The sequence below is a fragment of the Mauremys mutica genome, chromosome 1 (genome assembly GCF_020497125.1).
Source record: "Mauremys mutica isolate MM-2020 ecotype Southern chromosome 1, ASM2049712v1, whole genome shotgun sequence".
Classification (NCBI taxonomy): Eukaryota; Metazoa; Chordata; order Testudines; family Geoemydidae; genus Mauremys; species Mauremys mutica.
In genome coordinates this window covers 371056293-371083577 of record NC_059072.1, presented here as the reverse complement: position 1 = coordinate 371083577, position 27285 = coordinate 371056293, and the positions used below count along the sequence as shown (strand labels likewise).

Genomic DNA, 27285 nt, shown 5'->3' with positions numbered 1-27285 from the left:
GTAACATCTTTTTTATATATATCAATAAAGTTTTTGTTCAATCGCCTCGCGGTGCCTTGTGGGAATTGTAGTTTGGGGACGGACACGAGCCGTGCCGGTTGCGCGCATGCCCAGGCTGGTTGGCGGCTGCTCCCTTCGTCGGCAGGGGCTGGGCAGGCGCGTGCGCAGTGCGGGTGTCCGGGAGGGCGCTGGGCGCGTGCGCAGTGCGGTCGGGCCTGCGGGGCCGCGGTGTTTCCTGCCCCGGGATGTCGGGTCCGGGGGGCCCGGGCCCCGGCGGGGGGAAGCTGGACATCAACCGCGCCGGGGTGTCCGAGCTGGAGGGGGCGCTGAGCGGCATCGGCCGGCGCCGGGCCCGGGGCATCGTGCGCAAGAGAGAGGTGCGGGGGGGGCCTGTGGGGAGCGGGGGTTGTGGGGGGACGTGGGGCAGAGCGGGGCGGGGGCTGGATTGGGGGGGTGTGGGGAGCAAGTGGCTGGGTTGTGGGGGAACATGGGGCGGGGTGTGGGGAGCGGGGGCTGGGGGGGAACAGAGCGGGGGCTGGGCGGGGGGTCCCGTGACGCGGGGTGTGGGGAGCGGGGGCTGGATTGGGGGGTGGGGAGCAAGTGGCTGGGTTGTGGGGGAACATGGGGCGGGGTGTGGGGGGCGGGGGCTGGATTGGGGGGGTGTGGGGAGCAAGTGGCTGGGTTGGGTGGGAACATGGGGCGGGGTGTGGGGGGCGGGGGCTGGATTGGGGGGGTGTGGGGAGCAAGTGGCTGGGTTGTGGGGGAACATGGGGCGGGGTGTGGGGAGCGGGGGCTGGGCGGGGGGGGGTCCCGTGAGGCAGGGTGTGGGGAGCGGGGGCTGGATTGGGGGGTGTGGGGAGCAAGTGGCTGGGTTGTGGGGGAACATGGGGCGGGGTGTGGGGAGCGGGGGCTGGATTGAGGGGTGTGTGGGGAGCAAGTGGCTGGGTTGTGGGGGAACATGGGGCGGGGTGTGGGGAGCGGGGGCTGGATTGAGGGGTGTGGGGAGCAAGTGGCTGGGTTGTGGGGGAACATGGGGCGGGGTGTGGGGAGCAGGGGCTGGGCGGGGGGGTCCCGTCAGGCGGGGTGTGGGGAGTGGGGGCTGGATGGGGGGGGTGTGGGGAGCAAGTGGCTGGGTTGTGGGGGAACATGGGGTGGGGTGTGGGGAGCGGGGGCTGGGCAGAACGTGGGGCAGAGCAGGGGCTGGGCAGGGTATATGGTACAAGTCATGGACAGGTCACAGGCCGTAAATTTTTGTTCACTGCCCCTGACTGATCCATGACTTTTACTAAAAGTACCTGTGACAAACCGTAGCCTTAGTTATCGGCCTTGAGTTCCCCCCTTGAGTTCCTCCCATCGGCCAGGGGCCCCACTGGTTGTTAGCAGCTTCCTGCTTCTGATGTACTTACACATTGTTTGCTGTTACTTTTTGAGTCTGGCTAGTTGTTCTTCAAATTCTTTTTTGGCCTTCCTAATGATAGTTTTACACTTCACTTGCCAGAGTTTATGCTCCCTTTTATTTTCCTCACTAGGATTTAACTTCCACTTTTTGAAGGATGCTTTTGCCTCTCACTGCTTCTTTTACTTTGTTGTTTAACCACGGTGGCTCTTTTTTGGGATTTCACTTTTGACACCGTACCTTTTAATTTCCATTTCACAAACCTCCTCACTGTCTGTAGTTCCCCTTTCTGAACTGTGGTGGGCTTCTCTGGTGTCCTCTCCCTTCCCGGTCCTCAGGGATGGTTTTATTACAAAGCGGTTCAGCTATATTCACCTCTTGGACCAGATCCTGTGCTCCATTTAGGACCAAATCAAGAATTCCCTCTCCTCTGGTGGGTTCCAGGACTAGCTGCTCCAAGAAGCAGTCGTTTAAAAGTGTCAAGAAACTTTCTCTCTCCATCCCGTCCTGAGGAGACATGTACCCAGTCAATATGGGGATAGTTGAAATCCCCCATTATTATTGAGTTTTTATTTTTTCTAGCCTCTCTAATCTCCCTGAGCATTTCACAGTCATTATCACCATCCTGGCCAGGTGGTCTGTAATATATCCCTACTGCTATAGTCTTGCATGGAATTACTGTCCATAAGGATTCTATGACACAATTTGGATATGAGCTCAGGTGCGGGTTTAAACTACTCTAGTTATACCGGTCTAACCCCCGTGTGTAGACTCTCTTGTTCCAGTATAAGAGAGCCTGTTTTCAACACTGATTTTGTCACCTAGGAAGTAGTTCAAGGTAAACTGAATAAAGCCACCTTTGTACTGGAATAAGAGTATACCTATGGGTGTTTAAACTGGTATAACTAGATCATCTGCACTGGTGCAACTGGTTAAACTTTCCTGTGCAGATAAGGCCTTAGGCTCCCCTCCCTGCTGGATGCTCATCCCCCTCTCAGAGACTCCCAGAAATGTAGGGCAGGATCGACCTCGAGAGGTCATCTCGTCCAGCCCCTTGCACATCCTTAGTGTCCGCCAGAGCTCTTGGCCATTCCCTGGGAGCTGTGGAAGGCCTGCTCTGCCTCTCTTCCTCCCACAGCTACTGTGGCTACACGGCCCTTCCGAAAGTCAGAGGGGCAGGCCGGAGGTGGGCTGTGTTGGGATTTGGGTCTGATGTGCCAGGTGTGGAGAATGCACAGCAGAGAGCAGCAAGGTGGTGGGTGGGTAGGCTGGGGATGGGGGCTGAGTATTCGCGGGGTGGGGGGAAGCCAGTGAGATTAAGGATGGTCCTGACTGCTGAGGTTGGGAGCAGAGGGACTGACTGGGACAGGTGGGGAAGCTGTCATTGGAGGCGAGTGATCAGGGCTGCCCTGTGGGGTTTGGGGTCCCCAGTGGGATGGGGAAGGCTCTGTGTGGGGTTTGGCTTCCCGGAGGGGGTGGGAGGCTGGCACGCCTTGGGGGCAGGTATGGTGGTTTGGCTGTGGGTGTGGGGAGAGCGTGTGTATATACGGAGCTGGTGACAGTGGGAAAGCTGCTGGTGCCACTGCCTGCTCTGCCAGGTGCTCAGTACAGTTCTCATCTCTCCTTGCGGGGTGGCTTTCAGTGTCTGACTGGGATTGGCCCTGCTGCGCATGGGACCCACCCTGGAGCTACTTTGGGCTTATGCTGCCATCACTGCAAATACGGCCTGGCCAGAGAGAGGCGGTGTCCCACTGAAATCAGTGTGCAGTCCTCTTGTTAGACTGCACTTGTACCTGGGGGCAGAGCTGGGGCCATGTGTGACCAGGCGCAGTTCTAGCTGCATGGGCAGCATTACCACTGACACTCCCTGGCATGCCTGGACCTCGCTTTGCAGCCTGCTGTGTGTGTGTTTGAAAAGAAACCGATCTTAGAACACGAGCGTGGGGGTGGGACTAACACTGTGGCGTGGTCCCCCAGAATGGCAAGAGGGGTTCGTTCCTGCGTGCTGCCAGGGGCCCGCTGTACGGTGCAGGGCTCAAAGACCCTGTAGCCAAGTGAGAACTGTGAATGATTGTTCACAGTGTCTGTGACGGTGCTGCCCGTGGGAGCCAGCTGAGGTCACTCAATCAGGGTGAACTGCAAACCAAACGGGACAGAGAAACCCCAAATGCTGGTGGTTATTTCAATACTTAGATTTACCAACCTGCACAGAACAGCTTCTATAGCACCTCACTGGTCACTTAGAGTCCAAACCCCGCAGTTCCCTTAAAGTACCCAGCCTCAGGCCTCCGTCCAGACACACCTGTCAGATATATGATGATGATTCCTGAAAATCTGATCTCATCATATAAAAGAAAAAGTTCTTCCAATCCCAAAGGATCAGCCACACACCCAGGACCAATTATAACTTAGATCTTACCCAAAATACACGCTATAGCCAATTCTTAGTAACTAAGCTAAAATTTATTAAAAAAGAAAAGCGAGAGAGTGTTGGTTAAAAGACTTGAATTCAATTCTTGAGGTTCAGATACATAGTAGAGGTGAGCTTGTAGTTGCCAAAAGTCCTTTTAGAAATAGTCCAGAGGTTATAGTCCAATGTCTATATTCAGGGTGGCTCCAGTCAATGACTGGGGATCTCAATCCTTGTGGCTTAAGGTTTCCCCCTCTTGAAACCCAAAGCAGATCTGAGATAATTTAGGATCGTGTCCCAGGGTTCTTATACATTTCCAGCAGCCTTTCGGCCTGAGAAAACAATAGACTTAACTCCTTCTCCCAAACATCCTGGTAATTAGCACAGAGTAATTTATCCATTAACAGTTCAGATACAGGTTACCACAACCTTCAAAGAGCCACATAGACAATAATACTATTTCACTCAAGTATTATTATAAATGTTAATATTCCTTTTTTGATCTTTGAATTAAAACTATAGCAATGGACAAGACTTGTTTGCTGACATCCCAAGACCTGAGCAAACATCTCCCCTTCTACCTCTACCAATGCAGACTTGCATTTCAAAGCTCTGTTCATTTAGTATCTTCCTAACCAGTCCTTAAGGTTCACCCATGGGTCAGGTCAGTCTGTGAGTTGATTAACTCTTTCTGGCCCTGTCACCTTTCAATGAGATATTATATCACAGTCATAACGTCACAGTGTCACACACTGTCACTGAAAGAATAGGAGCTTTATCTTCTGTTCTGTGGGCGGGGAGCTCCCCCAGGGGCACGCTCTTCCAGAACTGCCGGTGGGGGCGCTTCTGCCTCTGAAGCATTAGGGGCTTGCCCCAAGAGAGGCAGGAGGCTGGGCTGGATGGGTCCCTGGGTGGATCCTGGCCAGCCACTCTTGCGGGGACAGACCTGCTACCAGGAGACCCCAGCTGATGTCCCTCAGCCATAAGAAAGGGCAAAGAGCCAGGCTTTATTTTCCCTCTAGCAGGGACCCTTCCCGTTTCAGTCCCTCCCGACCCCGGCTCTCCACTCTCGGTACCCTGCCTAGAGCATGGGGGCCAGCACCAGTGACAGGTGGTATTTGGCAATGAACAGCAGAGTCTGGGCTGCTGTCTGAGGGGTCAGCGAGGGACCTCTCTTAGCACAGCTTACCTGGCCAGTGGCCTCGTGGGAGGGAAGTCCCTGCAGGCCAGGGCACAGTGGGTGAGCAGTGCAGAGGATACTGTCTGCAGCTGGTGAGCCAGCGCTGCTCAGTAGGTCCTTGCACTCCCTCTCTGGGTGGGGGAGGATGAGGAGGGCTGGCAGTGGTGCTGGGCCAGGCTGTGCACCCTGGCTGGCAGGGCCTCACATGGCATGCGGCTCTGGCTCCATTTGCTGTGACCGAGTGGCCCTGGAACAGGTCATGTGAGTGGGAGGTACCATGAAGGGGGCTTGCTTGGCCGTCAGCTTAGGGAGCCCCTGGCCCAGTCCCTGCTGGTCCCTGGCAGAGCCAGCCTTGAAGGCAGATTCTGTTCAGTGCTAGCCCCTGGTGGAGCAGTTTATAAATCCGGGCTGGCTTGTGCTGGCTCTGGGGCTGTGCCCCTGACTCTGTGCCGGGCGGGGCAGGGGGAGGGAAGGGACCATGTAGGCCATGGACCCTCCTACCCTGGTGACACCAGAACAAGGAATTTGCAGCATGCTCCTCACCACGGTGCCCTCGGGCAGATGGTGTCCTCGTCTTCAGGGTATCGGGTACCACGAAGGACTCGGGGGCCCGTAGCCCCCCTCTGTCAGTCTGTTGTCCTGCCTGTGGACACCTGGTGAGGAAGGTAGCCTCCTGCTCCCTCAGTGCCCTCTCCACAGAGACCATAGGCCTAGCCTACTGTGCAGCCAGGTGCAGGGCCTTGGCATGGCGTGCAGAGAGCTGGGTCCCCAGCATGCAGTGTGGCCCCAGTCCTGGTTCCAGGAGACCTGTGTTCCTGGCATGCCGTGCAGCCCATAGAGAGCCAGGCATGAGGGTTTGTGTGAGGCGCAGGTGCCCTGGAGTCAGAGCTTGGGCCTGTCTCCCTCACTTTCCCAGCGAAGACGCTTGAGCCTGAAGGGGGTGTGGGGGGGTGTTCAAAGATGCTTGCATTACAAACTGCCTTGTCTGGGCGCCCGGACGGCACCTGTCAGCCACCAGCTGCCTAGAGACGAGCCGGCTGGGAGATTCCCCCTGTATCCTGGGAGTATGTCCCCTCCCCAGGGCAGGCCTCTGTCTATCTGCGAAGTAGACATCTTCTTCCCCAGACCCCCAGGAGATCCCCTCTCCTCAGCTCCCTGTCTAGGCCTCTGCTGCTGGGTGCCTGCTGTGCTCAGCGTGGGCGGGGCTGGGGAAGGTGCTTGTACCCAGCAGGGCTCAGTGTGGGCCCCAGCCTGGAGGCTCTTTCCACTTCCCTTGGGGGGGTTAGTTCCTGTCCCCAGGAGTGGGAGGGGTAAGGGGGCAAAGAGACGTGGGGCAGAAGATCTGGGGTGGGGTCAGGGTCTTGTCAGGTAGAGAGACAAAATTCCTCTTCCCAGGTGTTTCAGCCCCTCCTGTGCCCACATCCCCACCACGGTCCCAGCTCAGGGCCCCTCCCCTGGAGGTGTACGCGGCTGGGCTCTCCTAGGCACTGTGAGGGCCAGGGAGGGCGTGGGCATGGCAGGCTGGTTCTGCAGGAGGGCAGCTGGGCATCAGGGCCTGTAACGATGCTGCCTCTGGCGGGACCCAACTGAGAGTATCAATTCAGGACAAATTGCTCAGAGCAGGCCAGTCACAGCCCCAGGCTGGGGGTCATTTGCACACCAAGGCAAACCAAACCAGCCAGACAGAGAGGACTTTCGTCTCACCCCACTGGCTAACCACAAGTCACACAAGCAATTCCCTTAGACACTCCAGTTTCCCAGTATCACCACCAGTCCCACTCGTCCTGGGGATGAATGGTTATGAAAACCAATGCCCCAGTAAAAGAAAAAGGGTTCTCCTGATCCCAAAGGACCAAGCCCCAGACCCAGGTCAATATACAAATCAGATCTTACCCACAAATCATGTGGTTGCCAATCCTTTAGAATCTAAAATCTAAAGGTTTATTCATAAAAGGAAAAAAGATAGAGATTAGAGCCAGAATTGGTTAAATAATAATAGGAGATATACCAATCTCCTAGAACTGGACGGGACCTTGAAAGGTCATTGAGTCCAGCCCCCTGCTTTCACTAGCAGGACCAAGTACTGATTTTTGCCCCAGATCCCTAAGTGCCCCCCCGGATTGAGCTCACAACACTGGGTTTAGCAGGCCAATGCTCAAACCACTGAGCTATCCCTACCTCCTGGAATCAATTACATACAGTAATAGCAAAGTTCTTGGTTCAGCCTTGTATCAGTGATGGAGTAACCTGCAGGTTTAAATCAAGTCTCTGGAACATCCCCTGCTGGGATGGGTCATTCAGTCCTTTGTTCAGAGCTTCAGTTTGTAGCAAAGTCCCTCCAGAGGTAAGAAGCAGGACTGAAGACAAAATAGAGGAGCTGCAGCAGCTTTTTATAGTCTCTTGCCATGTGGCCTCTGCTTTCTTTGTCCCAAAGACAATCATTCCAGCACATGGCATGGAAAAACCTCAGAGTTCTGTCCACAGGCATGTCCCTGCATGCCTTGATGAGTACAAGGGTATCTGCCTTCCCTCAATGGGTCAGTTGTGTCGCTGATGGTCCTTAATGGGCCGTCAAGCAGGCTAGGCTGAGCTGACACCAAATTGTCTGGGGTGTCACCCAGAAGCACAGCACAAGTTTGAACTACAGACAGTCAAGAGCCAATACTTATAACTTTAAATACAAAAATGATACACGCATCCAGACAGCGTAATTGTAACCAGCAACCCAGAACTGTGTCTTAGACACCTCATCTCACCCCCTTTGTACAAGATTTGGTGCCACTACAGGACCTTGGTTGCAACAATGATCTATACAGTCCCAGTTTGTGTCAATACCATCACAGGGCCCATGGATGACCAGAAGATGTGAGCTGAGCTGTGCTGGCCAGGGGTAAGCAGGGTGACTGCAGGAGAATCTCTGGGGAGCACCCCGCAGAGAGAGGGCCCCAGCTGGGAAGTATCTTCCTAGGAGGGACAGAGAGAGCCCTGGGGGTGGGGGGACTCCGAGTCTGCCCTGGTGCAGGGCTGCGCAAGCTCTGCCCAACACCGTGCTGAGTCCTGCATGTTCCCTGGCAGGAGCTGAAGGGCTTCAACTCGCTGGATGACCTGCTGCACGTCAAGGGCATCACCACCCGCATCCTGGAGCTGAACAGCCAGCGCATGACTTGCAGGCGGAGGCCGAGCAGCGAGGAGGCCCCTGGCGAGAGCCCAAGCCAGCAGGGGCACGATGCTCCTGTTCCTCAGGTAGGGAGTGATGGGCCATGGGTGACCCTGGTTGGGGGCGGGTGTCTGTGGCTCTCTGAGTGGGAGGGGTCCAGCCATTATTGTAAAGGGAGGCAAATACCCAAGAGGAGAGGGCTCTATCTTAGACTTCGGGGGTGGGGGGGGAGAGCGGGGAGGCACTGAAAGGTGCAGAGACCACGGATCCATCTGTAATATCCCTGTTAGCCTGCCAGGGACGTTACCTTCCTCTCTGATGTGGTGCCCCAAAGAGAGCGTGCCGCTGGCATTACCGGGTGGGGGGCTGAGCCACGCTCTTTGGCAGCAGAGCGCACAGGCTGGCTCCTGGCCTGCCAGGTGCTGTGGCTTGTGAGTGTCCTGCCCCTGGCTGCCTCTGGCAGGGATGACCCATGGCAGCCTGCTCCACCCTAGAGTCCCTGTCCAAGGCTGTGCTCTGGCTACAGAGAGCGCTTCTGGCCCTAAGACCTGGCACTGCAGCACTGACCCGAGAGCAGCTGTGCCCTGCTTTCCCGAGGCTGGTGCCCAGACCAGACCCTGCCCAGGCTAGTGCACAGGGCCAGGCGTGCCAGCTCTGTGCAGCAGCCTGCTCAGGCCTGGAGCAGTCTCGGCTGTGCAGTTGCTCTCTGATCCAGGCACCACTCCCCTGCGGGAGGCTGAGGAAACGTTTCCCCAGAGCAGAAACAGCCCTTCCAGTTTGCCCTGTGAGATCCCCCGCCCCAGGGAGGGCAGGCTTGGCCGTCCAGACTGGAGCCATCCTGCTGCCACTCAGAGCAGCTCACAGAGAGTCTGCACCCAGCTGGCATTCCCCACCGCCTCGCTCTGGGAGCTCCTTGGGGCAACGTCTCCCGCAGCCTGCTCCTGGTGCCCAGTGGGAAGAGAGGGTTCCAGCTGGGGCAGCCACTGGTTGCTGTGCCAAGCGCTCCTTCACCCCAGAGCTGGCAGGCGGTGTTTGGGGTACACCAACGCTGACTTGGTGTTTGAGCCCCGGGGTTCAGCAATGGCTCCCCTTCCTTGACCCGCCTTGGCAGGCTTGGCCTTCCTCTGGAGGCAGCATGTTAGAAAAGGGGGCTGGGATCTTTGTGTCCTGTGCCCTTTCCTCTCCCTGTGCAGGCACAGCTCTTTGAGCCCCACTGCATGCAGGAGCCCTGCAGCCTGCCCTCCTGGTGCAGTGGGGTCCTGAGCTGCAGCCCCTTCACCCTCCAGCCGCCGAAGTGAGGGGCGGGGTGATGGGCTGGGAACACCTACGTCCTTTCTCATGGTCGGTCTCTGTTAGAGCGCAGGGCAATGCCCTCCCACAGTCTGCCTGGTATTCGCATGGAGGAGCCTGCACTGAGCCAGAGATGGCAGCCAGACAGCAGAGTACGCCGGGCAGGCGGGAGGCGCTGCCGTAGTATATGCACTGAGAGGGAGGGGAGTAAGGGCAAATTCATAGATTCAGGTCCAAAAGGGACTATTAAATAATCTATTCACCTGAGGCAAGAGGTCAGAGTGGCATTCTGCACATGCGGAGCCAGAGGAGCATGGGCAGGTTGTGAGGATCAGGAGGCATTCCATGCAGCTAGAAGTTTGAGATTGATAGCAAGTCCTCAGCATGATTACTGCTGAAGAGATCTGTGAGAGTCTAGCTCGGTGACAGACATGGTGAGGTGTACAGGGCACACCTGTGGATGACTGCCCAGCCCAACCTGCAAGAAAATCCAGTGTGCCCACAAAGAGATCTCCAGCTGATTAAGGAAGACTGCTGCTCCTTTTGGGGAGTCAGGAGGGTTTTAAACCAGTACTAGAAGGGGGAAGGGTAAAAAGAGGGAAGATCTGACCACTCAGCAGATGATAATGTAGAGAGCAAAGGACGCAAAGAGAAGAAAGGATTGAATTGTCTATATGCCAATATTGGGAGCCTGGGAACAAGTACAAATAATTGGAATTGGTCATTCATGAGCATGAATTTGATCTAGTTGGTGTTACGGCAACTTGGTGGGATGTTAAAATCAATGGGACCAATAAAGAGAGGATGGGGTGACACTTAATATAAAAAATGGCATTATCTGTTCCCAAATCATTGACAGCTAGAAAGAAAATTATCTGAAATGCTCATGGATCAATGTCCTAATAGATAAAGCACAAGATAGGATACTAGCCGTGACTCTGAGAAAAAGTTGGAGAGGACATAGAAATATTAAATGGTAGAATCGGAAGGGACCATGAGAGGCCATCTGGTCCAGTCCCCTGCAATCATGGCAGGACTAGACCATCCCTGATAGGTGTTTGTCTAACCTGTTCTTAAAAATCTCCCATGGTAGAGATTCCACAACCTCCCTAGGCAATTATTCCAGTGTTTAACCACCCTGACAGTTGTGAAGTTTTTCCTAATGTCCAACCTAAACCTCCTTTGCTGCAATTTAAGCTCATTGCTTCTTGTCCTATCATGAGAAATTAAGAAAAATAACTTTTCTCCCTCCCTCTTGTAACAACCTTTTATGTACTTGAAAACTGTTATCATGTCCCCTCTCAGTCTTCTCTTCTCCAGACCAAACAAACCCAATTTTTTCATCTTCCCTCATAGGTCATGTTTTCTAGACCTTTAATCATTTTTGTTGCTCTTCTCTGGACTTTCTCCAATTTGTCCGCATCTTTCCTGAAATGTGATGCCCAGAACTGAACACAGTTCTCCAGTTGGGGCTTAATCAGCGCGGAGTAGAGCGGAAGAATGACTTCTCGTCTCTTGCTTACAATACTCCTGCTAATACATCCCAGAATGGTGTTTGCTTTTTTTGCAACAGTGTTACACTGTTTAGCTTGTGATCCACTGTGACCCCCAGATCCCTTTCCGCAGTGCTCCTTCCTAGGCAGTCATTTCCCATTTGTATGTGTGCAACTGATTGTTCCTTCCTAAGGGGAGTCCTTTGTATTTGTCCTTATTGAATTTAATCCTATTTACTTCAAATCATTTCTCCAGTTTGTCCAGATCATTTTGAATTTTAATGCTGTCCTCCAAAGCACTTGCAACCCCTCCCAGTTTGGTTTCAGCCGCAAACTTTATAGGTGTGTTCTCTATGCCATTATCTAAATCATTGATGGAGACACTGAACAGAACCGGACCCAGAACTGATACCGCATGGTGGATAATCAGCTGAGCATGAGTTCCCATTGCAATGCTGTGGCCAAAAGGGCTGATGTGCTCCTTGGACGTAGAAACAGGAGAATCCCATGTAAGAGTAAGAGGTTTTGTAACCTGCCACTCAAATATGGTGTCCAGTTCCGGTGTCCACAATTCAAGAAGATCCACTAGAATTACTGCAGGATTGGAAGTCCTGTCTTCTAGAGAGAGCACTCAGGATCTCAATCTGTTTGGCTTGATAAACAGCAGGTTAAGGGGTTGTGAGAAAATGGGAATTTTCTGTAGTGTTTTTATGAGTCCTATGCGTGCCTCAGTTTCCCTTGTATGTTGCTTGGCTATCCAGTGGGTGGAGGGAAAGGATTAAGTTTGCTCTCAGGCCAGATGAAGAGACAGGTGTGTGTGTTTCACCTCCCTGTCTGGGTGGAATTCAGTGTCATTAAGGACCTGGTTAAAACCAACCCAGAGCAACAAGAGGCCAGAGAGATAATGTGAGCGCCAGTGACTCCTGGATTTCCCTGCCTCTCAGCACGGATGCTGAGCAAGGGCCCCTGCTTGAGAACAAAAGACTGGGCAGTGTGAGCTATGGGGTAAGTGTGAGCTCTGGAAGAAGGCTGGGAGCTCTCTCACCTGGGAACTGATCAAGGAAGTCAGACTGAGCAGGAAACTGGAGTCACTACGGCTTGGCTGGCCTCTGGGCTGACCAAGATCGCCTCTGTTTTGTATTTCTCTGTGCTGACCTAAGGGCTTCATGTGCTGTGTGCCAGATGGCTGATAAACCCAACTGTTTTGAAAACGCAGCTTGAGTGTCACTGTAAATGCTAGTGCGGTGCATTGATCCCTGCAGAGTGCATGTTCTCTGCCAGGAGTCTGTCTCAGTGGGACTTGCTGTTTCACACTGTGAGCTCTGTTCAGCAACTCCCAGAGCTTCAGTCTCAGGAGGCAGAGACGCCACATGGCCTGACCTGAAGGGAGAGTGAGACCCCTTGGGTCTGGCACATTGAAGGGCTTCCTCCTAGAAACTGGGGGTGTAACACCAATCTTGTGGTTCCGTGATGGGATGACTTGATCATAGTTAATAAACACCAAAACTTTTATAATAGAGGGCTCTTCGGTCTAGGAGGCAAAGGTGTAACAAGATCTAATGCCTAGAAGCTGAAGCTAGACAAATTCAGAATAGAAATGACATGCAGATTTTTAACAGTGAGGATAATTTAACCATTGGAGCAATTTACCAATGGATATGGTGGATTCTCCAGCACTGGCAATTGTTAAATCAAAATTGGTTGAGATCTGCTCTAGTTCAAACAGGACTTAATTCAAGGAAGTCCAATGGCCTCTGCTCTGTGTCGTACAGGAGGTCAGATTAGATGATTGCAGCAGTTCCAGAGATGTCATTCCCTGTTTCCGAGTCAATGACGACTTGGAAGAAAATGCTGCTTCTTTGATTGCTTGTTCATGTCCATTCCAATCAGGTGTGTGTGCGCCCCATGCACAGTAGCCGGATAATTTTTCCCTTAGCAGCATCCGTCAGGTCGGCGTGGGCACCCCTTGGAGTTGCGCCCTTATGGCGCTCAATAGAGAGGCCTGCCGATCCGCCACCCCCTCAGTTCCTTCTTACTGCCAGTGACGGTAGCTGGGACTTCCCCTTGCTCTTGCTTTGGCAAGCGGCTTAGCAGGTCCTTAATTACTTACGTGGGCCAGGAAGGCCGCTTGGTGTTTGCTAACCCCATGGTTAGCTGTTTTTTAAAAGGGCTCGATAGGCTGTACCCTCATGTCCATCAGCCTGTCCTGGCCTAGGACCTCAACCTGGTCCTGTCCCATCTCATGGGAGTGCTCTTTGAGCGACGTGCTCTACTTGTCATACAAGGTGGCGTTCCTCGTGGCGATAACCTCAGCCGGGGGGTGTCTGAGCTCAGGGCCCTAACCTCAGAGCCCCCTTACACCATGTCCTATAAGGACAAGGTGCAGCTCAGGCCTCACCCTGCTTTCCTCCCGAAGGTTGTGTTGCAGTTCCACATCGACCAGGACATCGTCCTCCCAGTCTTCAACCCTAAGCCTCATTCCAGCGGCAGGGAGCAGAGACTTTACTCACTGGATGTCCGCAGGGCGTTAGCCTTTCTACATCAAGAGAACGAAGCCATTCAGAAAATTGTCCAGTTATTTGTGGCAGTGGCGGACAGAATGAAAGGTCAGCCTGTGTCATCACAACACATTTTGTCATGGATAGCGTCCTGTCTTTGTGAGTGCTACAACCTGGCTGGGGTTCCTGCACCCCCAGTCACTGCGCACTCCACCAGGGCACAGGCTTCATCAGCAGCGTTCCTGGCTCAGGTTCCCACTCAAGAAATCTGCAGAGCAGCGACATGGTCCTCCATCCACACTTTCACCGCACACTATGTGATTCCCCTGCAGGCCAGAGATGATGCAGCCTTCGGACAAGCCGTGCTCCAATCAGTGAAGACTCCAACCCCACCTCCTGAATTTAGGCTTGTGAGTCACCTGATTGGAATTGACATGAACAAGCACTTGAAGAAAAAACTGTTAGTGACCTTCTCGTAACTGTTGTTCTTCGAGGTGTGTTGTTCATGTCCATTCCAATACCCATCCTCCTACCCCTCTGTCAGAGTAGCCGGCAAGAAGGAACAGAGTGGGTGACAGGTCAGCAGGGCTCTATATTGGGCGCCATAAAGGTGCTACTTCAGGGGTGGCTGGACTGACCCAATGGATGTGGCTAGAGGAAAAATCTTCCAGCTCCTGTGCACATGCGCATGCACACACCTGCTTGGAATGGGCATGAACAACACATCTCGAAGAACAACAGTTACGAGACGTGAGTAACCGTTTTTTTGGATGCTTATGGCTCAATATACCAAAAGTTAAAACACAAGGGTGCGGTATTAGATAGTGTCTGCTGCAGACCACCACATCCCACTATGGAACAGGATGACCTGCTCCTTAATCACCAGTCTGTAATGTCAGAAAAAAAGCTGCGTGATCACAGTTGATTTCAATTTGAGTGACACATGCTGGAGGTCTCCTGCTGCCAATACTGAAACATCTTTGGAAAATATAAACATTACGCATGATGATTTCCTAACTCAAAAAGTGTTGTGGGAATTCTATATTAGACCTCTTCTTGACAGATAAAGAGGAAGGAACTGAACACAGAACTAAAAATCAGAAGTTAGGAATTGTAGAAAATTGATAAGGGAAGCAAAGGGGGACATGGAGAAATCTGTGGCCAGCAGAGTTAAGGACAGTAAGGAATTTTTTAAAGTATATTGGGAACAAAAAGTATCCTAACAATGGTTTCATTGGTCCCTTCTGGCTTTGGAATCTTTGTGGTTGTCTAGTCCTTTGGTTCTCAACCTTTCCAGACTCCTGTACCCCTGTCAGGAGTCTGATTTGTCTTGTGCACCCCCGTTTTCACCTAACTTAAAAAAACTACTTCCTTACAAAATTGGACATAATACAAAAGTGTCCCAGCACACTATTACTGAAAAATTGCTTAATTTCTTATTTTTACCATATAATTATAAAATAAATCAATTGGAATATCAATCTTGTACTTACATGTCAGTGTCTAGTATATAGAACAGTATAAACAAGTCATTGTCTGTATGAAATGTTAGTTTGTACTGACTTCGCTAGTGCTTTTTATGTAGCCTGTTGTAAAACTAGGCAAATATTTAGATGAGTTGATGTACCCCCTGGAAGACCTCTGCGTACCCAACCCAACTCTGTAGTGTAGACCAGGCTGTAGTTTGGTCCTGCTCTCTATGGCAAGAGAGAACAACTTTTCTCGGTCTTTTTAGGCAGCTTTTCAAGTATTTGAAGGCCTCTGTCATGCTCGTCCTTAATCTCCTCTTTTCCAAACTAAACATACCCAGTTCCTTCAGCCTTTGCTCGTATGGTTTGCATTCCACCCCTTGGATCCTCTTTGTCTCTCACCTCTGGATCCTTTCTGGTTTCTCCACATCCTTCCTGTGCATTGGTGACCCAAACTGGACACCGTTCTCCAGCTGAGGCCTAACCAGCACCAAGCAGAGCGGTGCTATCACCTCCTGTGACTCGCATGCTAAGCCTCTGATCATGCAACCTAACATCGCATTTGCTTTTTTTGCAGCAGCATCGCATTGCTGACTCCACTGCTCCCAGATCCTTCTCAGCAGTGCTGCCGCCAAACCAGTTATCCCCCAGGCTGTATTTGTGCATTCGTTTTTTCTTCCCTTAGTGTAGCACCTTCCATTCGTCTTTGTTGAATTTCATTTTATTATCTATAGCCCATGTGACCAGGTGCCTGGATGCCGCATCAGGGCAGTCTGTAAGAAATAGGGCAGACGCTCCCCAAAACCTGGTGCTTTGTTCTGTAGTTTGAGTCCCCGAGCTAGAGCTTCTGTTTAACAAGGAGCCAACCACAGGCCCCTTTAGGCATTCCAGCCCTTGACTCCCATCCATCCAAACAGGTCTAATCTAGTGAGGGGTTACTGAAAACCGAATTCACCAGACTTGATGTTCTTCCAATCCCAAAGGATCGGACATGCGCCCCACATCGGCATGAATCTCAGCTCGTACCCAAATATCACATTGTCAGCCAGTCCTGAACAAACAAACTAACAATGTATTAATGAAAGAAAAGAGGAGTTATTAATGGTTGAGGAATCATATACATACGAGTGACAAATAAATTTGTTAGTCTCTAAGGTGCCACAAGGACTCCTCATTGTTTTTGCTGATATAGACTAACACGGCTACCACTCTGAAACCTAACAGTGTTCATAGAGCAGGCTCCCAGCAGTGATGTTCTATCTGCTGGCTTGTAAAAATCTCTCCGGAATCATCCCAAAAGGTTCAAATCCAAATGCAGCTTAGATGTTGAGTCTGATAGTCTTTCCTTGCATTTTCCAGGATATGCCAAAGATCTCAGTCCTACGGCTTCCCCTCCCCCTGTTCAAAGTTCAGCAGACTAGAGATGCAGGATCAGGTCTGAGGCTTCTCTAGCTGACCAGCCTCCGCACAGAAGCTGTCACAGCAGGGCGTTCCTCCCAGGAAGAATAGGCCATGCGATAGTTTGTGGACCTTTGCTTTGAAGTTAATCTTCTGTATCCTATGCATACACATGCATCTGATGAAAGCTTGTGCTCCAATACTTCTGTTAGTCTTAAAGGTGCCACAGGACTTTCTGTTACAGATACACTAGTTATACTCATTTACATAAGGCAATTAACCGGTCCTCCATTATAACAGAGATAGTTAGGTTGAAGACAGTATTGATAATACTAGTAGTTTCCTGCAATATCTTACATCTTTTCTCTTGAGGTTAACTGAACACATTATGTAAGGCAATTAAGACATGAAAGGGAATTAGTATCTACAAGCTAATTTGGTTACATTGTTAAACTTCTAACAGGATATAGGTAAACACAGACAAATACACTTAGCATCTACCCTTGATTTCTGTTACTACAAATGTATGGGTTAGTGATTGCTGGTATAGTACATACACGTGAATTGTCCTGATACAATTGTAATGCCTTTTGTAAAATTGTTATGGGTCAGACACAGGTTGGCTGGTCTGCCAGTGTCACTGCCCAGTTCTCCGGTTTATCAAGATTCCTTTGAGTTTTAGCTCTATCTGACAAAGTGTTGGCAACCCCCCCAGCTTTGTGTCATCTGCAGATTTGATTAGTATGCTCTCTAGTCCTACAGGCAGGTCATTAATACAGATGTTAAATAACACCGGACCCGGAACAGATCCCTGTGAAATCCCACTCGAGACCTCCCTCCAATCAGACTTTATTCCATTAATAGTTACTCTTTGTTTAACCAATATTGTATCCATTTAATGGTAGTTCTGTCAAGCCTGCATTTCTCCAGCTTCTTTTCAGAATTTCGTGTGGGACTGTATCAGAAGCCTTGCTGAAGTCCAGATATATTATGTCCGCCGCATTCCCCCATCCACCAAACCAGTCACCTTGTCAGAGAAGGAAATCAAGCTGGTTTGGCACAATTTGTTCTTGGTAAATCCATGCTGGGATTACCTCTTCATCCTCCAGGTATTCAAAAATTGAATGTTTCATACATTGCTCTAGTAACTTCCCAGGTATGGAGGTCAGGCTGACTGCCCTATAGTTCCCCGGCTCCTCCTTTTCCCCCCTTTTTAAAGACGGGCAACACGTTAGCCCTTTTCCAGTCTTCCAGAACCTCTCCTGTTATTCATGAATTTGCAAATATTATTGCCAGAGACTCTGAGATTTCTTCATCTAATTCTTTCAGCATCAGCATCAGGCCCTGCTGACTTGAATTTGTTCAAATTGGTCAGAAGATCTAACATGTTCTTTCCTTATCCTGATCTGCATTCCTTCCCCTCTATTGTCTGTGGTAACTTCACTAGTCGTCCGGTCACATGTTATTTTTTGTGAGAAGCAACGTCGGCAATGAGCAGCTCTACCTTCCTATCCTCTTCCGTTACCAGCTCACCTTCTCCAGTGAGTAGCGGACCCACACTGTCTTTAATCTTTCTCTTTTTCTGACATGTTTGTAGAACCCTTCCTTTTGTCTCTAACGTTCCTCGCCAGCTGTGACTCATTCTTTGTCTTGGCTGTCCTGATTTTGTCCCCACACGCTCGCGCTATTCCCAGGTACAGTTCCTTGGTGACATTCCTTCCTTCCATTCCCGGTGGGGTAGATTAAATCATGATTGGATGGTTTTCCCTGCAACCTGCTTTAGTTCAGTAAGGGCTTATTTTGGGGACGGTCCATGGCCCATGTGACACAGGAGGTCAGATTGAAGATCACAATGATCCCTTCTGGCCTTGGAGTCTATGAATCTGTGATCGCATCAGTCCCTTCTGGCTTTACAATCTGTTAATCTGGTTTTACCTCCTACATAGGACAGGCCATTAATGTTCCAGCCAGTTTTCCCTATACTGGGCCCAGTAACTTGAGTTTGACGAAATCATCTTTCAGAAAGGCATCCAGTCTGGATGAAAAATCTGCCATTTCCCGTGGGAGTTTATTCCAGTGGTTAATCACCCTCCCTGTTAAACCTGTGTCTTACTTCTAACTTGAATTTCTCTGGGTTCAACTTCCAGCTATTGGTTCTTGTCCTGCCTTTCATGGCTAGATTGAGGAGCCCTTTAGTACCTGGTATCTTCTCCCAGAAGGTACTATACAGTGTAGTCAGGTCACTTTTGTCACGGATCCACAGGATCGGGGCCACACCCCAGCTTTTAAACAGTCCTTTTGAGGTACCTTTCAACGTGCCAGACCCAGCCTAGGGGATCTCACTTTTCCGTCAGGGCAGGCTACAGGGCGTCACTGAGCCTCTGGGCTTCAGCCCTCCTGTTTCATCCCGTCAGCTCTGTCCAGCGCGACCAACTGAAGTAGACTCTTGGTCAGAGACTTTTACACTCAGGGACTAGTGTGCCTCAGCAAGTACTTCCAGTGACCCCAGGCAGCCCTTTCAAACCAGAGCAGCTGCACCAAGCATAGGGCATCCTTAGGGTACCGCAAAGGAATGAAGGTTAAGAACAGTCTGTCTGGCCAACCCAGAGCCATCCAGCAGCCAAGCTGTGATCAATTCCATTTCAGGCTCTGTCTCTCGCTGACCTCTTTGTCAGCCCCAGAGGAGAGCAGGGAACTTCTTCCAGAAGGCCATTCTCTGTCCACAGCCTGTCACATCTCAGTCCTCTGTTCTGGACATCAGGGCTTCCCATTGTCCCGATCAAATTCTGTATTGATCTGAGTTGCTTTCAACCCGTTCCAGCCTGTTCCTTAACTCTTCCATTGCAGCCCAGACAGCGAGGTGACACCCATACGTCATGTCCTGTGCTGCCCCTAAGAGCAGACTTAGCCTTGTTTCCCCGCCAGCTGGCAATGCAGAGGAAAGAGGGAAACTGAGGCACACACAGACTTCATAAAAATATTACAGAAAATTCTGTCTTCATCCCACCTTTCAATCTTTCTGATGCTTCAAGTGGTACCCAGGGTGGTGAGTCACATCACTACCATCAGCCCGTAGCGTGAGGAAACCAGCCAGGGGTCAGCTTCCTGACCTCACCAGCCACAGGCATCACAGGTACTCCCCTCTCGACTGGGCACTCACAACATTCACAGAGCCACTGCTCCCAAAGGAACAGGACACCCCCGGGTCACCGCTCCGCTTGGTTCACAGCACTTAGACTTGTTTATAGTGGAAACAAGCGAGCGCTGATTTCACCAAGAGTGAGGTTCCAGAAGCAGCAAGTCCAATTAATGGCAACAAATGGTTACCCTCCACAGAAAGTACAATTGTAACATACTTTCTAGAGCCTCAACTTCTCTAACAAGGCCTTTCAGTGTCCCATAAAGCTTAGCTCACCCAACGGTTCTCTCCCAGTGTTAAACCAGTAGGCCAGCTGTGATCTCCATTCATAAGACAAGCCAGCTAGTTCTCTAGGCGAAGGGTACCTGGGTGTGCTCTGCACCCCCAGATATAGTTCCAACCATTCATTGTCTTCACTTGTAAATAGGGCACTCCACAATGATTGCAAAGTCTTCAGGGAAGATTCTAGACAGGAAAAAACAATCACTTGATTAGCATTTTGCTCAAACTGTAAATAGGCATCCGAAGAAGTGAGCTGTAGCTCACGAAAGCTCATGCTTCAATAAATTTGTTAGTCTTTAAGGTGCCACAAGTACTCCTGTTCTTTTTGCGGATACAGACTAACACGGCTGCTACTCTGAAACCTGTAAATAGGTGTTCATTGCGAAGCATACGACAGGCAATCTGCATATAGTCAGACAGGTAGATAAGGGTCTCCCGCTTGAAATAAACTTGTTTATCACCTTCTGACCAGCCCCAACTCAAAGACCTTAAGTGCATGATTTTCAATATATATATACATAACTCCTTATGTATTTTTATGTACACACATCTCGCAGTGATACAGGCTTTCAAGAGAGACCTGCCAACAACTGTTACGTAAGGACCAGACCCAGGGGATCCCTACAACCCCATGCCCTCTGCTAGTGGGCACTAAGAGATCTCTTGGTTACAGTTTTCTTTTTAATTAACTAAATCAGGGGTCGGCAACCTTTCAGAAGTGCTGTGCCGAGACTTCATTTATTCACTCTAATTTAAGGTTTCACGTGCCGGTAATACATTTGAACATTTTTAGAAGTCTCTTTCTGTAAGTCTGTATTTTATAACTAAACTATTGTATGTAAAGTAAACATGGTTTTCAAAATGTTTAAGAAGCGTAATTTAAAATTAAATTAAAATGCTGATCTTACGCCGCCAGCCTGCTCAGCTCGCTGCCAGCCTGGGGTTCTGTTCACCTAGGCCGGCAGCGGGCTGAGCAGGGCCTGTGGCCGGGACCCCAGACCTGGGGGGGGGGGGCGGGGTTTCAGGGGTCAGGGCAGGGGGATGGGGTGTGTGGGGGGGGTCAGGGCAGAAGGCTGTGGGGGGGGTCAGGGCAGAGGGATGGTGCTGTGGGGGGGTCAGGGCAGAGGGCTGGGTGTGTGTTGGGGTGCGGGGGATCAGGGCAGAGGGCTGGGGTTGTGGGGGGGGTCAGGGCAGAAGGCTGTGGGGGAGGGTCAGGGCAGGGGGATGGGGCTGTGGGGGGGGTCAGGGCAGAGGGCTGGTGCTGTGGGGGGGTTCAGGGCAGAGGGCTGGTGCTGTGGGGGGGGTCAGGGCAGAGGGATGGGGGTGTAGGGCAGAAGGCAGGGGGGGGGGTCGAGGGTCAGGGCTGGGGGTGTGAGGGGGTGCAGGGCAGAAGGCTGGGTGTGGGGTGGGGTGGGGGGGTCGGGGCGGGGGGATGGGGTTGTGGGGGGGGTGCCAGGGCAGAGGGCTGGGGGTGTGTGGGGGTGCAGGGCAGAAGGCTGTGGGGGGGGTCAGGGCAGGGGGATGGGATGGGGGGGATGCAGGGCAGAAGGCTGGGTGTGTGTTGGGGTGGGGGGGGTTCAGGGCAGAGGGCTGGGTGTGTGTTGGGGTTGGGGGGGTCAGGGCAGAGGGTTGGGTGTGTGTTGGGGTGGGGGGGGTCAGGGCAGAGGGCTGGGGGTGTGTTGGGGTGGGGGGGTCAGGGCAGAGGGCCTAGGGGTGCTCGGCTCGTGGGGGTGCTCCCAGCCCCCTGCCCTGAGCGGCTCAGGGCAGGGGGCTGGAAGGGACATGCCCTGTTCCACCCCCTTCCCCAAGGCCCCGTCCCCACCTCTCTCTGTCTCCTCTACGGAGCTGTGCACACGCTGCCGCTCTTCCCCCGCCCCCTCGCTAGGGCCCTCAGCTGATTGGCGCAGGGACGGAGAGGGGGCGGGGCAGGAAAGCACCACGCCGGGGGAAGAAGCGGGGGAGGGAGAAGCTTGGCTGCTGCAGGACCAAGCTTCTGCCTCCTGCCCCAACAGAGGAGAGCGGTGGGCGGGGGGCTGAGTTAGGCTGGGGGCCGGGACCGCGGCAGGCAACTGTGTGCCGCTCAAAAAGCGGCTCGCGTGCCGCAGGTTGCCGACCCCTGGAGCTCTTTAGGTCTCTCGCCCTTGGTCTCCAGTCCTTGAATAATTTTGTGTGTTAGCCAAACTTGTTACCTCGAAGAATGAAATGAGATCAGTTTGGCGACCTGTTTTCCACAAAACCATGTTGACTGGCATTAATTTCTCTTCCCGGCTTTTAATTCTTTTTTGATTGAATCCTGTAGCAGCTTTTCCATTATTTGCATGAGATTGATGTCAGGCTAACTGGCCTGTAGGTACCTGTGTCATCACACTTGCCTTTTTAAAATATTGCCACAGAGATAGCACTCTTTTGGGTTTCTGAAATTTCCCCAGTATCCAAAGGTTGATTACAAATTAACATCATTGGGCCAGAGATCTCCTCAGGGCAGCTCTTTTATGACTCTTGGGTGCAATTTATTAGGGCTTTCTGATTTAAAAATGTGTATTCCCTAGTAGATGTTGCCTAACGTCCTCCTAAGTTACTACTGGTCTGGAAAATACTTCAGCATCCTCATGTGTTACGAATACTTCTTGCTTCTTTCTAGATACAGAACAGAAATATTTATTGAACTCTTCTACCTTTTCTGCATCCTTATTAACTGTTTTATTGTCTTCATCTAGTAATGGGCCTACATCAATACTAGGATTTCTTTTGTCCCTGATATACTTAAAAAACTCCTTATTGTCCTTAGTCGCCCAGGCATGGATTTTTCCCTGATGTCCTTAGCTTCCCTTATTAATTTTCTGCACTTTGTAACATCTAATTTATAGAATCATAAAAATATAGATCTGGAAGGGACCGCAAGAGGTTGTCTTGGCCAGACCCCTCCGCTGACAAGACTAAGTATATCTGACCATCCTTGACAGGTGTCTGATTCCACATCTTCCCCTGGAAGCCTATTCGTGATTCATAGACTCTAAAGCCAGAAGGGACCATTGCGATCTAGTCTGACCTCCTGTATAGCCCAGGCCACAGAACTTCCCCAAAATAATTCCTACAGCAGATCGGTTAGAAAAACATCCTGTCTTGGTTTCAAACGGGTCAGTGATGGGAGAATCCACCATGAGCCTTGGTAAATTGTTCCAATTACCTCACTGTTAAAAATGTATGCCTTAATTCCAGTCTTATATTCCAGATCCTATCCTTATAGTTACAAAGTTTTTCCTAATATCTAACCTACATCTCTCTTGCTACAGATTAAGCCCATTACTTCATGTCCTGTCTTCAGTGAACATGGAGAAAAACTGATCACTGTCATCTCTGTAACGTGTATGAAGACTGTTATCATGTCCCCCTGTAACGATGCTGGTTCTGTCGGGACTCAACTGAGAGTGCCAATTCAGGACAAATTGCTTAAAACAGGGCAATTACAGCCCAAGGCTGGGGTTTTTCCACCTCTAAGACAAACCAAACCAGTCAGACAAAGAGGACTTTGGTCTCACCCCACTGGCTAACCACAAGTCACACAAGCAATTCCCTTAGACACTCCAGTTTCCCAGTATCACCACCACTCCCACACGTCCTGGGGACAAATGGTTATGAAAACCAACACCCCAGTAAAAGAAAAAAGGTTCTCTTGATCCCAAAGGACCAAGCCCCAGACCCAGGTCAATATACAAATCAGATCTTATCCATAAATCACGCTGTTGCCAATCCTTTAGAACAGGGGTCCCCAACCCCCAGTCCGCGGCCCGGTACTGGTCCGCGGCCTCTTACAAACCGGGCCACGAACCGACCCAGTGGACCTCCCGCAGGCGTGCCTGCGGCAGGTGTACCCGAGCCGCGGGACGAGCGCTCCCTCCGCAGTCATGCCTGCGGGAGGTCCGCTGCTCCCGGGGCTCCGGTGGACCTCCCGCAGGCATGACTGCGGACGGTTCGCTGGTCGCGCGGCTCAGCTGGACCGCCCGCAGGCACGCCTGCGGGAGGTCCACCGGCTCCGGTTGAGCTGCCGCAGGCATGCCTGCGGGCGGTCCAGCTGAGCCGCGCGACCAGCGAACCGTCCGCAGTCATGCCTGCGGCAGCTCAACCGGAGCCGGTGGACCTCCCGCAGGCACGCCGGCGGGCGGTCCAGCTGAGCCGCGGGACGAGCGCTCCCTCCACAGGCATGACCGGTCCCTGGTCCTGAAAAGGTTGGGGACCCCTGCTTTAGAATCTAAAATATAAAGGTTTATTCATAAAAGGAAAAAGATATAGATGAGAGCCAGAATTGGTTAAATGGAATCAGTTACATACAGTAATGGCCAAGTTCTTGGTTCAGGCTTGTAGCAGTCATAGAATAAACTGCAGGTTCAAATCAAGTCTCTGGTACATCCCCCACTGGGATGGGTTATTCAGTCCTTTGTGTAGAGCTTCAGCATGTAGCAAAGTCCCTCCAGAGGTAAGAAGCAGGATTGAAGACAAGATGGAGATGAGGCATCAGCCTTTTATAGGCTTTTCCAGGTGTAAGAACCTCTTTGTTCTTACTGTGGAAAATTACAGCAAAATGGAGTCTGGAGTCACATGGGCAAGTCCCTGCATACTTTGCTGAGTTACAAGGCATATCTGCCTTCTCTCCATGGGTCAGTTGTGTAGCTGATGGTCCTTAATGGGTCATCAAGCCAGCTAGGCAGAGCTAACACCAACTTGTCTGGGCACAGCACAAGTTTGAAATACAGACAGTTTAGAGCCAATATTCATAACTTCAACTACAAAATTGATACACACATACAGACAGCATAATCATAACCAGCAACCCATAACCTTGTCTTAGACACCTCATTTGACTCCCTTTATACAAGATTTGGTGCCACTAAAGGACTTTGGTTGCAACCATTTCTATATGGTCCCAGTTCAAATCAATAACGTCACACACACATGCTTTTTTTAGTCTCAAGACTACTCATGCCCCATTTTTCAACCTTTCACCATAGGTCAGATGTTCTAAACCTTTTATCACTTCTGTTGCTCTTTTCTCAACTGTCTCCAATTGGTCACATCTTTAGGTAATAACTGGAGATATACCAATCTCCTAGAACTGGAAGGGACCTTGAAAGGTCATCGAGTCCAGCCCCCTGCCTTCACTAGCAGGACCAGTTTTTTGCCCCAGATCCCAAAGTGGCCTCCTCAAGGATTGAACTCACAACCCTGGGTTTAGCAGGCCAATGCTCAAACCACTGAGCTATCCCTCCCCCTCGAAAGTGTGGCACCCAGAACTGGACACACTAATCCATCCAAGGCCTCAGCAGTGCTGAGTAGAGTGGGACATTTACCTTTTTCATAACTGCGTCACTTTGGTGACTCATATTCAATTTGTGATCCACCATAATGCCAGATTCGCCACTGGGAGAGTGGACAAGAACACAGCCTGTTCCCCCTTGCTCCCAGAGTCCCATCCTCACTGCTGATCTGCTCCCGCTCAGACCTGGCAGTGTCGGGATGATGGGCAAAGGGCTGGGTGCCTCGGTTGCCTCCTGGGACATGATTCGTTCTATGCTGCTTTTTGATGTCTAATTGCTGCCTTCACCTCCCCACTGAACAGGGTGGGCTGCCAGCCAAGTGAACTCTTCCTGGGGGGCATGTTGGCTTTTTGGCCATCGAACAGCCTCTTGGCGAGCTCCACGTTTCTGTCCACGTTTCCCCTAGGCTTTGGGAACTAACCCTTCTGAGGAGCCACGTGTTTGTTACTGGTTGGGGCATGTCTCTCTTTGCCCTCATCGAATGGCTGCTGACCCTGGTCCCTAGGCAGCTGCCTGCTTCCAGGCTAGGGATGGTTTGGCTGTGGCTGTTTGCGGTCCAGGATAGAGATTCTGGTGTTGGGTGTTCGAAAATTATCTATCCTTTTTTGGAAGCTCCAGTTTCTCAAGATCTGAGAAGAATCCAGAGCAAAGTCTGTGCCCTGCCCTGGGCTGTCTGGTCTGAAGGGGAGTCACTCTGTTCCCCCGGCATCTACCCTTTGGCAACCACCTGGTGCAGGGTCCAGTTTGCTGCCAGGAGCCAGGCAAGTGGAGCTGGACCTGCAGAACTCTGCTGGGGTCTGCTCCAGTCTTGGACAGGTCCCGGCTCCGCTGTTAGTGCTGCGGAGAGCTGTTAAGGCAGCTAAGTGCTGCTGAGTTGGGAGCACGGGTTACTGCACTAGCAGAGTGCGCATGACTTCCAGTCCTGTGTGCTGGGGGCTCTGGGGCCCTGCTGGGTGGCTACAGGCCCTGGCAGCCTTTGGGAATGGGGTACTGGTGCTGTACACCCATGCCCAAGCATGTCGGTTGCCAGTCTTCCCCCTTCTCAGCTGGAAGCTACACTTGGTTCTGTGGGAGCCCCAGGCCCACTGCATCTCTGCTCTCACCTCCACCAGTGAGCGGGAGGCCCTGCCTCCTTGCCACCCCACTGTGGGGACTGGTTCTCTGAGCCAGGACTCCTGGTGGGGAGACCTGGTGGCCCTGTCTCCGTGGCTGCAGAGCCACTGCAGGAGAGAGCCTGGTAGGAGAGAAGTCTAATGCCTCATTCATCTCCCATGCCAGTCCCATCTTCAGTGCTTGCTCTGCCGCAGCCTTCCTGCATCTCAGCCCGCGTTGCTAGCTGGGCTTGGCATGCCACCCTGCCCGACTGTCTGCCAGCTGCCTGTGGCCCTTCCCCCAGCCTGGGTCTTGCTTGTTCCTGAAGCTTCTCTCTGGCTGTGGGAGAAGGGACCCCTTGGCCCTCACATCCTCAGTTCGGGGCTCTGTGCACCAGGGTGGTGCCCCACCATCCCTGCACTCTGCCATGCAGCGCCTGGCTGTCGGCAGAAGAAGCTGTTCCCCACTAAAACCCCACCAGTGAGCTGCCTGGGGGTGTGCAGACCCCTGACCCCACACCGCTGTGTCTTGCAGATGCTGGCTGAGGAGGAAAACGGTGTCCAGGCTGCCTGGGAGTCAGAGGAATCGGATTGCTCGGGTGTCGAAGGGGGTTCTGGTCCAGAGTCCGATGGCTCCAGAGTGCGGGTGGGGCAGGAGCCCGAGGAGCCGGCCAGCCTTGGGCGGCTGGAGCCCGCCAGCTCCAGAGTCTGTGGGGCACAGGAGGAGGAGGAGGAGGAGGAGGGGAGCTGCTGCAGTGATGAAGGGGAGGACGGCAGTGATGTCTATTTCTATTACACCATTGGCGAGCGCTGGATTGACTATCTGGAGAGGACCGAGGAGGGCAGTCTCATCCGACACGTGCGGCCAAAGGTAATGGGCGCAGGGCAGCTGCGAACCTGTCGGGGACAAGCACGTACGGGCCTGGGGGCTGCTGTGGGGCATCGGCTGATGGCTCCCCCCGGGAACAAAGGAACTGGGCCCAGGGGCAGCCCTGTACCACATTGGGGGTGGGGTGGCTGGAGGAGAAGTGGGCAGCACCTGAATAGAGCAGAGATTGAACCTGGATTTCCCCACCCACTGCCTGAGAGCGGAACAAGGAGCCCTGCAGGGCAGGGTCAGCTCTAGCTTGGGGGTATGGGGTTGGTCTGTCTGTCAGCGGGATGGGGGTG

General features: G+C 52.1%; 1 protein-coding gene across 1 annotated transcript; it reads left to right on the top strand.

The window, feature by feature from the left end:
• Nucleotides 1-156: 156 nt before the first annotated feature.
• LOC123363112 lies at nt 157-27241 on the top strand. The gene is made up of 3 exons (XM_045003902.1): nt 157-377; nt 8062-8229; nt 26651-27241. Exons 1-3 carry the CDS (start codon nt 246-248, stop codon nt 27239-27241), a joined length of 891 nt encoding a protein of 296 aa, XP_044859837.1. The 5' UTR covers nt 157-245.
• Nucleotides 27242-27285: the final 44 nt, after the last annotated feature.